This window comes from Stylophora pistillata, chromosome 2 (genome assembly GCF_964205215.1).
Source record: "Stylophora pistillata chromosome 2, jaStyPist1.2, whole genome shotgun sequence".
Lineage (NCBI taxonomy): Eukaryota > Metazoa > Cnidaria > Anthozoa > Scleractinia > Pocilloporidae > Stylophora > Stylophora pistillata.
The window spans coordinates 36,330,382-36,343,712 of NC_142520.1; the positions used below are offsets into that span (position 1 = coordinate 36,330,382).

Below are 13,331 nucleotides of genomic sequence, written 5' to 3' on the forward strand. Positions count from 1 at the left end.
ACAGCACGTACATGTCTGATCTCTTGTCTGAGATCGGAAGATGAAAACAAACGCTGTCTGTTCAAAACAGTTCAATATTGAGGAGGCCAACAGGCAGTTCATTTAATTAATTAACGCACCCCCTCGAGAAAGTCTCGCGCGCAATGACACGATAATCACGCACGCAATTTAGAATATTGAACCGAGCAGAAACTCTTCTGGTAAGTTGTGTATGTTTGGCTTAATCTAAAGTAAAAAAGAGATTTGCTTGTGCATCAGAACATGCTGAGACATTTCTGGAAAGATAGTGAACAAGGCGGTAAACAAAAAGCAGTAAGATCTGGCGGCGGTATCTAAGAATTGACAGAGTTGAGGATGTGCGATCAGTCTACCAACATGGGTTTCAATATATATTTAAAACTTTTTCCATAAGTGGTTACCGATGGAGTAACGGTAGCTGTGCCCGGAGAAGGGGACCATGAGACGAAACCCAGAATACGAAAGTTCAAAGCTTGAAGGCTCAACAGGTGGCCATAAAAGTTTACAGGGGCGGATCCAATAATTTTTGATTGGGGGGGGGGGGTCCAAACTTTGGTTCAGAAAGGACTGTTGGACTATTTAGAGGCAAACCACTTCTCCCCCACACCCCCTCCCACCAGTCGCGGTTGCACGTTGTAGTTCCTTGGTCGCTTACCGTTTACTTGGATTCATTAAAAAGATCAGCCAGTTAAAAAGTGATATACGATCCTGTCGATGTAAGAATTTCAATTTCAAAGTTGTAAGCGTCAGGTCTGTTATAGGGGGGGGGGTCCGGATCCTCCGGACCCCCCCCCCTCGATCCGCCACTGGTTTATAGAGAACGGAAGGACTGGCTTTATTGAAAAACCCCTCCCTAACACTGTCAGAGAATCGCAGCTCGGGAAATGGAATGAAAGGAGGTCGACATTGCAAAATGATTTGTCACGACCCCACAGTCAGCCAGCCGGTCTGCGAAAAACAAGAGGTTAATTCTATTTTGGGGAATTTTTTTGTCTCCTGTTTCTTGTTTGTTTTACTCCCGGTTTCCGCCGAAGTTGCTGAGAAATAACATATCCACCAGTGTCCACGAACTGGCGGAACTGTCGATTCCACTAGACACAGAACAAGCAGGTCTTTCCCTCATTGTAAGGTTCTGGGCTACTATGCAAAGATGAAAACAATACTTAGTTGATAAAATATTCAAGCGTCATTTTGACACCACAAGTATACATAATTAGTAAAAGAGGTTTGAACAATATAAATCCACGTGTTTTGTTCATAGCTTCCAACCAAGTTCGGGTATGAAACGACGTGTTCTAGCAAGCACTGCTGCTGCGATCTGTCTTTATTCCACGCTAAGTCATTCTACATTGTTCGACTAGTTTTAATCGATAGCTCGAAGTTCAGTTCCGTCTAAAATTGATTTTAGCGCGGTAAAATTCGTGACTGAACCAATATCTGCGATTGATATTTTAGAAAAAAACTTGATAGTAAGAAAACAGTATCAGGAAATTAAAATAAAACAGTGTTAATTTGAAGTACATGACCAAAAATAAAACAAATTGGAATAGTACTTGACTTTATTTTTAAAACAAAATTTTTTTGTGCGCACAATCAAATTGACTTAATCTCCTTCAGAAAAAGAATGAAAACAATAAAAGAAAAACAAAACTATAAACTCGACAAAAACGAAAAACAAAACGTACATTTCAATAGGTTTATGTTGTCTATACATGCGAACAAGTGCAAAACACGTTATCGATATACCAAAATCTTTCGTCGCGGTCAATGAATGGTATGTAAACACTATATTTATCTCCTAACATTTGACCTTCTAATACCGTTATAATCATATGCTGATCTTCCGCAAATAATAAAATTTAGAATCTGGGCCGTTTTATGAATCCTACCCGGCGACATTTTGTGTCTAAAATCATTCGTCGATTAGCTCGTAGACGAAATCTAACCCGACCGACAATGTAAAACGCTTCCATTTGTTCTACGCTCTTGAATTTTCAACCACCACTTGAATATTTACATTCGTTTCCAATTTTCTCAAGCCAAATATAAACTCAGGCGGCGAATGGGCGTAAGAATGTCGTATCCCTTTCGGTTAAGTACGTCACTGGAACAATGATACGGCTATAAAATGTTTTTGATGACAGCTATTATTTGCATATATATGCCCTGAGAGATTAAGTTGACACAGTTTGTAAGAGATAAACATTTTTTTTTTCTAACTTTTCTTGAGAGTCTCTCGTAATCTGCTAATCGAATTTGGATGGAATATTTGGCAGCCCCTGTGCAATAAGTTCTCCTCAGAGCCATTTGCAGCGGTCCGGCGAAATACATTCGATCGAGTAAACCGCTAGCAAACAACAAACTTGTAAACAATAGCGCGAGGTTTACAAAGGCTTTGTATAATCAACAATTGTATCTTATGGTAATAGCGTCAAAGAACTGTTTAAACACCTCAATGCGATTGGTCAACATTGGTATCCATTAGAACCCACGGGATACTGGTCGAATGTTCGATCCAATTTCCATAACTCGAGGGTTCCGTGCGTTAAATGAAATGAAAAGATTGGGTTATAAATGTCTTTACTACGTGGAAATTGACTTCTGAAGAGGAGACCTAAATGAGGACTCATCAATGCATTTTTACGACCAAGGAACCTTAAATTCGCCAGCAAACAAACTATGAGCTCAATTAATGATGGACTGTTTGTCAACGGCTCTTCGTTCGAAGACAAGTATGGGACTGCGAGACTCGCATCCGTTATTTATCTGTGCGCCGTTGGAGTTTGCGGGATTATTGCAAACTGTCTTGTGATTTTTGTATTTTGGAAATATCCAAAGCTCAGAACAGCCGCTAATTTGTTTATTCTGAACTTGGCATTCTGTGATGTGATGCTTTCCATCTTTGACAATACTTTTTCAATTGCGTCCACGTTATATGGAAGATGGTTGTTTGGTCGCGCCTGTTGTGTTGCGTATGGATTTTTCTACTACTTCTTCATCTGTTGTACCGTTTCAACACTGGCGGTGATCTCTGTGGATCGGTTCTTTTTTATCACACGGCCGAGCCAGACACGAGCTGTTCAAGTAATTACGAAACGAAAGGCGATTGGAATCTTACTGATAATCTACCTGTATACCCTTCTGTTTACATTTCCTCCTTGTGTCGGATGGAATTCATTTGTGGAGGAAAAAGTTTTTTACAGTGGCTGTTACATAAACTATGGCGATCAAAGAACCTCATCTATAGTCTATTCAGTCATCGCACCTTTCTTTCTTTTTCTCGTGCCCCTTTCAGTGATGATCTTTTGCTACGCACGCATTTTTGTCGCCGTTCGCCGAAGCACGCAGCGTACAATAGGAAGATCGCTTGGGACGCCGAATTCTGTCAAGAAGCGGTATCCTGTCTTAAAGAGAACACACATACAGACTGCGAAAATGATCATAGTTGTTATATTTTTCTCCATGATCGTGTGGGTACCCTATGTTGTCGTCTCATTCATCAAAGCTTCGAATGGCTACATTGATCCTCTCGTGTCACACATTACAGTTCTGGTTGCTAAGTCGTGCGTGATCTACAATGTGCTTATCTACGTGATGTTAAACCGCAAACTTAAAGCTGTGATTTTGGATGCAGTATGTTGTGGGAGGCAAAGCTTTTCGCTAATCGGATCGCCGAGCTCCGGAAACAACGCGAACAGAAATAGAATCAGTCGCATTTTAAGCGAAACTGAGGTACCTTCCCAAGTCGCTGGAACCCAAAGGAATAGACTGAGTGCTTTGACACTGCAACGGTCAAACGAGAAGATACTCGAGGAATTTTCTGACCATCTTTCTCCGCCTTTCATTCCAAAGGTTAAGAACGGTGTTGTTAAAAGCGTAGAGTTTAAAGATGGCCAAAGAAGAGACACAGTGATTGGGCCCAGTAAAGAGGAATTGGAAGAGGTTATAAACGGGAGAGGCACTACACCAGCAGAGGTCAATGGTGGTCCTTTTTATCATGTAGAAGATTTTTATGTGAGACGAAAAAAAGTCTCAAAAGTAGAGCGATCTTCGGATGGAAATCGTATGAGTAATGGATCATTGATTTCTTCACCTGATGGAGTATCTGATCAGAATAATTCGCAACAGGGTACAAGCGAAAAAAGCACACCTTTGAACGCGACAGATGTAACATCGCCTTGCTATGGTACATTACCAGTTGAAAGAACCCAACATTCTACGTACGCAACAAGTGAAACACCTTTGTGTACTTTGCCACGAGAAAAAGTTGGGTTGAATGTTCAACGAGTCCATCACCTTTATTCCTCGTCTACGAATTCACGATCGCAAAATCTTTCTTCACCATCACAGATGTACAAGAAAGGTACACGACCTGCGAGCGCACAGCGAGTGACAAAGAGGGAATCACCCGGTTCGACTATTCCACGTGCGAGTACATGCACCGATCAAGAGAGCGATCTCTCGAGGACTTCGCGCGAGGGATCTTTTGCGCAACGGTCGGTGAGCAATTTACACAAAACTAAGAAATTACGATCTGGAAATCGTAGAACAAACGGGAAAAATACGTTGCCATCGCGAATGAAAAGTCACGTAAGTTATGGGAGAAGGGACCACATATCTAACAAGGATCCACTTCAAACTTCCGCACAAGAATTGATGGAAATACAGAATTTTTGGAAGCGCATGAGTCTGTGCCTAGACGATATCGATTTGGATGAAGTGACGAGAGAGATGGAAATGGTTTGATTCGTGGTTTTAGTTCCACTTAGTATCGCGTCTCGCGAAAGAGCGCGATATCACTGGTGTCGTAGCACGGGACGCGCGCGATGTATCGCGTGAAATCGCGCTCAATTTCGATAGTTTGGGGGAAAAATTGGCAATTTGATTAAATAATATATTTTTAGGCTGACACATTTATGAAGAAAGTAATTCTAATGCTGAGATTTAAAAGGGTTACTTAAATTTCAACGTTGCGCCGATTTTTGGCGTCCATTACGAGACATTTGCATAGAAAAGTGATTGTTTTGTTGAGATCTAAAAGGGTTACTTTTATGGCAACTTGGCGGTGCATCTTGTCGTCAGTGCTTTTAAATTGTCTTTTCATAAATTTGTTTATGAAGCTTCAACTCCGCACGGTCTTTTTTGCCTCTCTTTCCTGAAGCAACCTGACTTTTTCACCTGAATCTTGCCAGGGTTTGAAATTAATCGTTTATTAATCTTCGGCTTAAATTAAAATTTCACAAGTCATTTTTTGGACGTATAATCCAGAAAATCATGGCAATGACTCTTTTTTTTTTTTTTAAAGAAATTTCGTTCTTCGAGGCAGCGCATTACTTAACGAAATGCAAATCTCTACAAATCATCTTGAATGAATATAATTTTTTCAAAGTGAACACGTCAAGAACGTCCAATTTTGGGGCTGAGAGCTGAACGTTATTATTCTTTTTGCGATTTGAGCTTAACAACGTTTTCAACATGATAGTATTCCTTGAGGTATTGCTTAACAAGGGATTATAAGTGACTGCTAGGAAAGGGAGTCAAATTGACAGAAACTCACAGTTTTTTAGCTGGGCGAAGCAAGTTGAAGCGTGTTCTTTACGGAAACGGCAAAACTGAAATCGGATTTTACTCATCTTTTCAATGTTCTTAAATAAACCCCGGAGAAAAATAAAGCCGAAAAATCTCCTGCTCAAGGTGGTGCAGTTAAATTCGCTTTAACGCTCCAACGCAAAAGTGGACGTAAATAAGTTCAATTTTTGCCGTTTGCCGTGAACGTCGTTGCTTAACGTTTCTGAAAATGTTTTTTCTTGATTAGATTTTAGACTGTTATCAACTATTTATTGACAAGAGACAAGGAGGCCACCCTATTTAATTTGTAATAGCGCTTACCAGTTTATCTCGTTGGGGAGATGTTTTTTGCCTTGAGTTTAAAGAGGTGATATGCGCTATGCCTATGTCAAAAAGAAAAGAAAAGAAAAGTTTTAATGTTGGCAAATCATTCATTTCCTCCAGTTGAAATGTTATGTTTTGTTTTCCAAAGTTCAGATTGTCGATCATTTTTTAAAGAAGTTTTACCTTAAAGAAGAATTAGATTTTTTTTACAAATAATTATTTGTTGGGTTTTTAATCCCTTCAAATTTCATTGTTTCACCGACAGAGAACAGTATGTATCGAATAAAGTGCCGAGTAGAACAGAGGAATGGCAAGTGAACGTAACGTGCACATTTCACGTTCCTCGCGCAGTGTACACACACTTCTCGCTTTTCGTGCGAGAATGAGGAACTTGTACACTGAAATCTTTTTACATTAATTTTATCACATAATATTGCATCGCTGAATTCATACACACGTTAATATAATAGTGATAGAGTTCCAGATTTTATATGGAGAACACAATCATCTCAAACCCGTTTCAGTTAAATTAAAATTTTGCAATTGAATATTTTGTGTCGCTCAGTTTTATGTACTTCACGGAAACGTTCGTTCTGTTTTTGATTTTTTCCTCATGGGGTTCAGCTTGGTTAATGCGAGGGTCTGCGCTGATGTTAATGAGAAACTCCTCCTTTTTTTAAGTGCTTCTTTCCGCCGTGAGACGGAAAGGCGTCAGGTTAAGAAGCTTAATATGGCGTAATCAAGTTATACTTTAGCCCCTTTTGACCGCTTCAGAGGATGTGTCACTTAACATGTTAAGTGCTTGATCGATCTAACTTTAATCATGTATTCCATGCATTTCCCACGGCAGGCGAAGATTGGGACTCCCAGAAACATCCTCAAATTCCAAACGCACGTGCGTTGCTATGCAACCCACGAGAAGCTAACAGAAAAAAAAATGTTAACGTTGAGGGTAGAAAGTTGAAATTAGTAGCATATTGTTCAACAACTAGTCAGCTGATTTCTCGAGTAACTTGGAAGAGCACTCGTTTGTTTAAGGTGATTTTTTGTTGTCTCTGAACCACGACAAGGGATCAATATATAATCTCTTGGCTTTGAGTATTTCTGCCAAACCGCAGTCGGAAAAAAATATGGAAAACCAATCCATCAACAAACGGAAAAAAGAACGCTGATGATTGGTTTGTTTAGTACCTTTAATACACAGTTAAATGTTTAACCATACAAAATAGACCGTTTGACTCACACAATATTATATTGATTGTAATGCATTTGAAAAAAAAAAAAAAAAACCTCAATCTATTTGAGTGAGCAAATAATCGAATTATTGATACGCTGGCCAGACAAGATTTAAGACAAAAAAAAAGAACACTCGTAGGTGGATCGTATTTCGAAAGGCATTTTATAACGGCTCGATTGGGCAAAAACGCATCACAAAGTTCTTGCCATTCTTTTAATACTTCTTGAGACCATTTGTCAATTACTTGGTCTAGTCTAGTCAAAGAGGCTCATGGAGTTGGCTTGTTGAAATTCTTTATTTTATTCCAAGGCCTGATTTTTTGGGATAAGAAGCCAGTGCATATGGCCGTTGGATACTAGTACGCGATACGGTCCTATCTCGCAGTAGAAGTTTGAGGACAGGCACAAAGTATTAGAGACATTTAGCACCAGGGTTTTCGAATTAACGGCAGACCTCAAACGGCAGTTCCATGTTAGGCGTTTGACGTTCGACGTTTATGGCCTCTACCACTTTAGCTACACTTCTCCAACCTCAAGCAAATTTACGTAGAAAACTAGCGAATTATGGGAACTTCCAGAAAATGGCGGCTGCTGCAAGGTTAGTTTTTCTAAGCTGATGTATTTCAGGATTTTTTGGAGTTCTCAAACCTTCATTTATCTGTAGATAAGAAATAAATGTTTTATTCTCCATTTCTAAGGCATGATTTTGAGGACATCCTTGCTGTAGCTCTGGCCTATGACAGCAGTTCTTCAGATGATTCGAGCGATGAAGACGACCTGGATATTCTTCTAGTCGATGCTATGTTCCCTGAAACTAGCAAGCCCGACTATATACGGCTCAATTTGGAAGACTTGACTGAAATTCAGTGTGAGACGATGTTTAGGTTGGTTTTTTTTTCCCGATTTTGGACACGATAGCCTTTCGTTGAATTACAAATTAAAAAACATTAACTTCAATGACAGGTTCCAAAAACACGACATGCAACGCCTCCTGACTGCATTGGAAATCCCAGAGTATTACATTTGCGTTCAGCGAACACACGCAACTGGGATGGAGGCCTTAATGATCTTACTCAGGAGATTGGTCTACCCAGCAAGATGGTGCGATCTGGTACCCTTTTTCGGAAGGTCTGGGTCTGAGCTCAGTCTAATATTTAACACGGTATGTTTTTATGTAATATTAAGTTATTTTGCAATTAAAGACAAATAACATGTGCAAAAAATTGACTAAATGAATATTTGCATTTCTAGATAATGGATGACCTCTATGACCGGTTTCAACACTTACTCGATTCGTTAGATCTAGTGTGGTTGGACCCCGAGTTTTTCTCTCAAGTCATAAACAATAAAGGAGCACCGCTCAATCAATGCTGGGGTTTCATTGATGGGACAGCGAGACCTATTGCACGCCCCATCCGCAATCAGCGCATCATGGGGTTATTTTCTCAGTCAGTTGTGGCACCAAACGGCCTGATTGCACACATGTTTGGCCCAATAGAGGGACGTCGACATGACGCATTTATGCTTGGTGTAAGTGGACTGACAGACAAGCTTAGCAGATTCCAGACACCCACAGGAGAGCCATACGTTGTGTATGGGGACCCTGCCTATGGTTTAGCACGCAACATCATTGGACCCTTTCGCGGAGCCCATATTACTGATGATGAACAAGCATTCAATACAGAAATGAGCAAAGTCAGGACATGTGTGGAGTGGGGCTTCGGTAAAATTTGTCAAAATTTTGCCTACTTAGACTTTAAAAAAAATCTCAAGGTTTTGCTGCAGCCTGTTGGGAAGTATTACTTAGTGGCAAGTATCTTAATTAATTGCCATACTTGCCTGTATGGGTCACAAACCAGCACATTTTTTGACCTTGATCCCCCTTCATTGGAAACATACCTTTCTAATCTCTAATGCAAACAATTTTTTTTTTGACCATTACTATCTTTTTTTGGTTTTGTAACCAAGCTTGAAATGGCAATGCAGAGTGAGTGGGCCTTCCCATACTGTAATTTTGAGGAGGCAGCTTATAAAATGGAAAATCTTTAATGAAATAAACTGAAAAACAGATAAACAAGCTAACAAGTCAAGTTGAAGGCTTTTTGCTCGAAAATCATCCATCAAAAAATCTTTTAAGCAAAGATCAAAGCCAACCCAGCCACATACAGCCTCAGATGTCTTGCACTAATTGGCGACCAGAAAATGCACTACCGAGTCTGCAAATTTTGCTTGCACCTCATGTTTGCATTGCTAGAGAGAACCCAGCTATAACCCTGTCTGGACAAATGTAGAGTAAGTAAACAAATCATTATATGTAACTGTAACCAGGGCTCGACACTGACGTTAGCCTTCTGGCCAGACTAGTAGAAATTCAGTTTTGGTTGGTGGTTTTCGATTTCAACCAGCCAGTTTAGCTAGTAAACTAACTGAAAGTGTTGTAACATCTAACATGCCACTAGCCACTTGGCTAGTAAGTTGAAAAGATAGTGTAGAGGCCTGGTAACTGTCTGAGTCTGTTTAGTCAGGAGGTGGTACCAGGAACCCCCCTTCCCCCTTACTCCAAACAAAATTCAAATGAAGAGTTGAAATTTAATTGTTACTTGGATGAAATAATTATGTTGTGAAACACAACAGCTGCCATATGCAGGCACACAATTTAGTGATAAACATTCTTTGTAACATGCCTTCACAATATTTTGGCCCATGTGAATAAAGTTGACATCCATGAAGTGAAAAGTCCAGTCAAGGTAATGCCCAATGGTTTGCTCATGGTAAAACAATGGAACATGCAGTGGAAAAATGGACACAAAGCTACAAAACATTTTCTTTCCCCTTTTTCTTCTAAAGACGGTCTTTCAAAAGGCTAAGAATTGCCCTCCTTTCTTGCATTTCCATTTCTAACTTTGCCTTTCTTTCTTCTGCCTCTGCGGCATACTTTTCCTTGGCAAATTCCAACTCCATTCTTCTCAGTTCTAGCTCATCCTTTTTAATTTCAGCTTTCTGAGAGTATTTCTCTGTCAACATATCCATTGCTGAACATTTAGTTGCACGCTTCTGGACCCTTTTTCTCTTTGAACCTATAATGATCAAAGTTTGTTGTTGCCTTAAATTTCTTTCAACGAAGTTTGATCTTTTATCTTATCTTATCTATATAACAACCATCACACTATTTATAGGTGTTTCACTAAAATGCTGTTTGCACTTTTGAAGGGGTTTAAAATCAAATTAGTTTGAAAATTTTTGAACCCCCGCAAAATCAAACCACAAGTGACAAATGTTGTTTCATAAAAATGCTTTGAAATACATGTCTCAGGCACTCACAAAAATACTACTGTTTGAAAATAGCTGGTCATTGTCTATTTCTTTATGTAAATGCACTATCAGCCACAGCTATTACACTGTAATCAAACAGAGGTTTTAAAAGATCAATCAGCATTGAATATTTATACACTACAGTAATGTACCTCTCAAAGAAGTGCTTCCATCACCACTATCGGACCCCCCTGAATCTTCATCAGACTTACTAAATGTATCACTGCGACGCTCTAAGAGAAAAAGAGTTGAAACTAAATCAGCTTTCAACAGTGACAATTTGATCAGGATTCATATATGAGCTACTTTTGGCTGCATGTTGTACAATGAATGTGTGAATGATCATCGCAGTTATGAACACTAATTAAGCTGTAGTGAAAATATAGCCCAAAAGAAATTCTGGCTTGAGCAGGAGTTCACCCCGTGACCTCTGCATTCCTGGTGCAGAGCACTGCAGCAGTCATGCAGAGGTCATGGGTTTGACTACCGCACAAGCCTGAATTCTCTTTTTGGAACAGTTGGATGATTAATACTTATGGTAATACAGCTATCAAATTATCATGTATATTAACTTGCTAATCTTTCTACAGCTGCCTTTCTCATTTCCTCAGCTTTCTGTCTGTCATCTTCCACTTTTTTTTTCTTTGCCTCCTTTTCTGTCTTCCTCATCTCTGCCATATCTCTTCTGTATGTAATTATGTCCTCACAGAGCTGCTGCAGCTCAGTCAACTCCTCTTCTGTGCCTGACCTTTCAAAGTCAAATTACAGTCAAACCTGTGTAAAATGGTCACCAGTAGCTTTGTACTGGTTGATTGTTTAATGAAGGTTCAACATCTACAGTATAAAGAATTTGACATTGTTCAGCCCTACCTACATTTTTATTGATCACTGTAAGAAATTTATATTTCTTGCTCATTTGTAATAAACTAAACTACAGCTTTTGAGTACTAATTTAGCTATAATTGATTGCACATTCGGATGGTACCTTCTTACTATATGAAGTGATTACTTGATACAATAAAAATACACTCGTTGGGACCAAATTGCATTGTAAAAGTTGACCGCTTAACAGAGGTCACAATATTTGGAATAATAAGTAAGGGAGAAATTTTCGAGGCTATCAAAATTGACCGCTTAATACAGGTTGACCATTAATACAGGTTCGCTTGATACAGGTTTAACTGTAAATGTAGAACATCAAAGATGTAACCATGTGCCTTTAGCGAATGAAAGTGTTGGGACAGTTACCTTTTCAAAGCTTTGGCGTCCTCCGATTTGTATTTCTCAAGTATTCTATCCATCTTTTCTCGACATCCTCTCCCTTTGACTTCTACTGGTTTATCATCAGTAGAAAAAGCATTGCTGAGTATTTTTGCTACTTCGTCCCACTCTTGGGGCTTTTCAGGTAAATACTTTGCCACCTCCTTTGCAAGGGCTAACTCGTGCTTCATTTCTGGCCATCGGAATGGAGCCATGATACCCTGGAATTATAAAAAATTTTAAGCTTTCTCAGATACCATCTACTGCTGCTTGAATAATAAACCTTAAAGGTGAGGAAAACCTCATTTATGAGCTCACAAAAGGCCACTAGCGACCGAAAACTTCGACAAAAACATGAAATTGAAGAGGCCGCCATATTGAATTTCCAGACAACAGCAGTGTTTGATTTTCAAAGGGCAACAAGAAGTCCTATTTTCACTCATTCACTAAAAAATATGTCTAAACTTGTTCTAAAAGGACTGGTTTACATAAATTTCTGATTTATACGTGGCATAAAAACAAAATCAGGATAAAAAACGTTCAGGTAAATCACTTACGTGAAAACCTACCTCTTGCCGTTGAAAACGCGCGTTGAAAACTCCGAACGTGACCGCAGGGCTTGTTCACGTGACCTCCACCGGTTTGCCGTTCGAGGTTTCCGCTGAAAACCCTGGTGCTAAATGTCACTATTATCCTGAAAATCAATATTCATTAACGCTACACATGCGCAGTTAGAGGTATAATCCCATAATTAAGGCAGTGACCCATTCTATCTTAAATAATATTATAACTTTAGATGTTAAAAGGGCCTTTGCCATCACTGGCACGTGAGACCTTAGGGGCTTGCGCGGAATCGCCATCCAGAGATTTCGGAGGCATAATATTTGGAAACTCGTGGCAGTTGGTAGCCGTTAAGCACCGACGCCCGCTTTAACGCAACAACAAAAGCATAATCGAACCGAGGAGGAAGCCACGCGTTCAAACGTGACTGTGGCATATCCAACCAAAGGAGAGGATATGCTCGTAAACGGCCTTCGCCAGTTCTATTTTCCAGTTGCAGATAAGTTGGTGTATGAGGTCTTGTATTCGTTTAAATAACCTTCATTTGCGCCCGTGAGCACCTTAGATTTCCATAAGAAGAGAGTATTTAGCGACAAACAAAAAACTTCATTATGATTTCGTATGATCCGTAATACAGAATATCACTTTTCAATGAATTTACTCTGTTCAAAGTCGTACGAAAAAGAAAAACAACATGATATAGAAAGGAGGGAAAGAAAAAGATACCTTGAATTTTACCAGGAGTGGGGTTTGAACCCACGCGGACAATACGTCCATTGGATCTTAAGTCCAACGCCTTAACCACTCGGCCATCCTGGTGGCATGCCTGTGAAGGGGGAAACAATAATATATGAAATATAATTAGTTGGAATTTAGTCACCAGGTTATCTCGTCTAAACCATCAACTGTTTTTCACAGCAGACGGAATGCAGGTGCTAAAAACTTTGATGAGTTAATTCAGTCTCAATCAAAAATTAACCAAGAATTAATTTTTTTTTTGTTTGCCATCATGCAGAGAAAACCGCCGATAGAAAATATATCAACAGGAGGTA

At 39.5% G+C, this 13,331-nt stretch overlaps 3 protein-coding genes and 2 non-coding genes across 6 annotated transcripts; 3 read left to right on the forward strand and 2 right to left on the reverse strand.

Annotated features, from left to right (window-relative positions):
• Window positions 1-2,198: 2,198 nt before the first annotated feature.
• On the forward strand, window positions 2,199-6,458 carry LOC111346912 (uncharacterized). Its single transcript, XM_022954168.2, has one exon. It carries the CDS (start codon window positions 2,698-2,700, stop codon window positions 4,762-4,764), a length of 2,067 nt encoding a protein of 688 aa, XP_022809903.2. The 5' UTR covers window positions 2,199-2,697; the 3' UTR covers window positions 4,765-6,458.
• Window positions 6,459-7,616: 1,158 nt separating this feature from the next.
• LOC148739299 (uncharacterized) lies at window positions 7,617-9,882 on the forward strand. The gene is made up of 4 exons (XM_088747610.1): window positions 7,617-7,744; window positions 7,845-8,030; window positions 8,110-8,308; window positions 8,398-9,882. Exons 1-4 carry the CDS (start codon window positions 7,644-7,646, stop codon window positions 9,058-9,060), a joined length of 1,149 nt encoding a protein of 382 aa, XP_088603736.1. The 5' UTR covers window positions 7,617-7,643; the 3' UTR covers window positions 9,061-9,882.
• On the reverse strand, window positions 9,716-12,412 carry LOC148739300 (uncharacterized). Of its 2 annotated transcripts, none has more exons than XM_088747611.1 (5): window positions 12,288-12,412; window positions 11,707-11,939; window positions 11,031-11,206; window positions 10,611-10,691; window positions 9,716-10,223 (listed from the first exon to the last, which is right to left on the reverse strand). In XM_088747611.1, the coding sequence occupies exons 2-5, from the start codon at window positions 11,931-11,933 to the stop codon at window positions 9,988-9,990; spliced, it is 720 nt and encodes a 239-aa protein (XP_088603737.1). In that variant the 5' UTR covers window positions 11,934-11,939; window positions 12,288-12,412; the 3' UTR covers window positions 9,716-9,987. The 2 variants fall into 2 exon arrangements, with proteins under 2 accessions (XP_088603737.1, XP_088603738.1); XM_088747612.1 differs by having other exon boundaries at window positions 12,276-12,406.
• A 106-nt stretch (window positions 12,413-12,518) lies between these two features.
• Window positions 12,519-12,647, forward strand: LOC148739301 (U11 spliceosomal RNA). Its single transcript, XR_015997750.1, has one exon. It is a non-coding gene; the product is annotated as a U11 spliceosomal RNA (small nuclear RNA).
• Window positions 12,648-13,014: 367 nt separating this feature from the next.
• Window positions 13,015-13,098, reverse strand: Trnal-uaa (transfer RNA leucine (anticodon UAA)). Its single transcript has one exon. It is a non-coding gene; the product is annotated as a tRNA-Leu (tRNA).
• Between the last annotated feature and the right edge of the window lie 233 nt (window positions 13,099-13,331).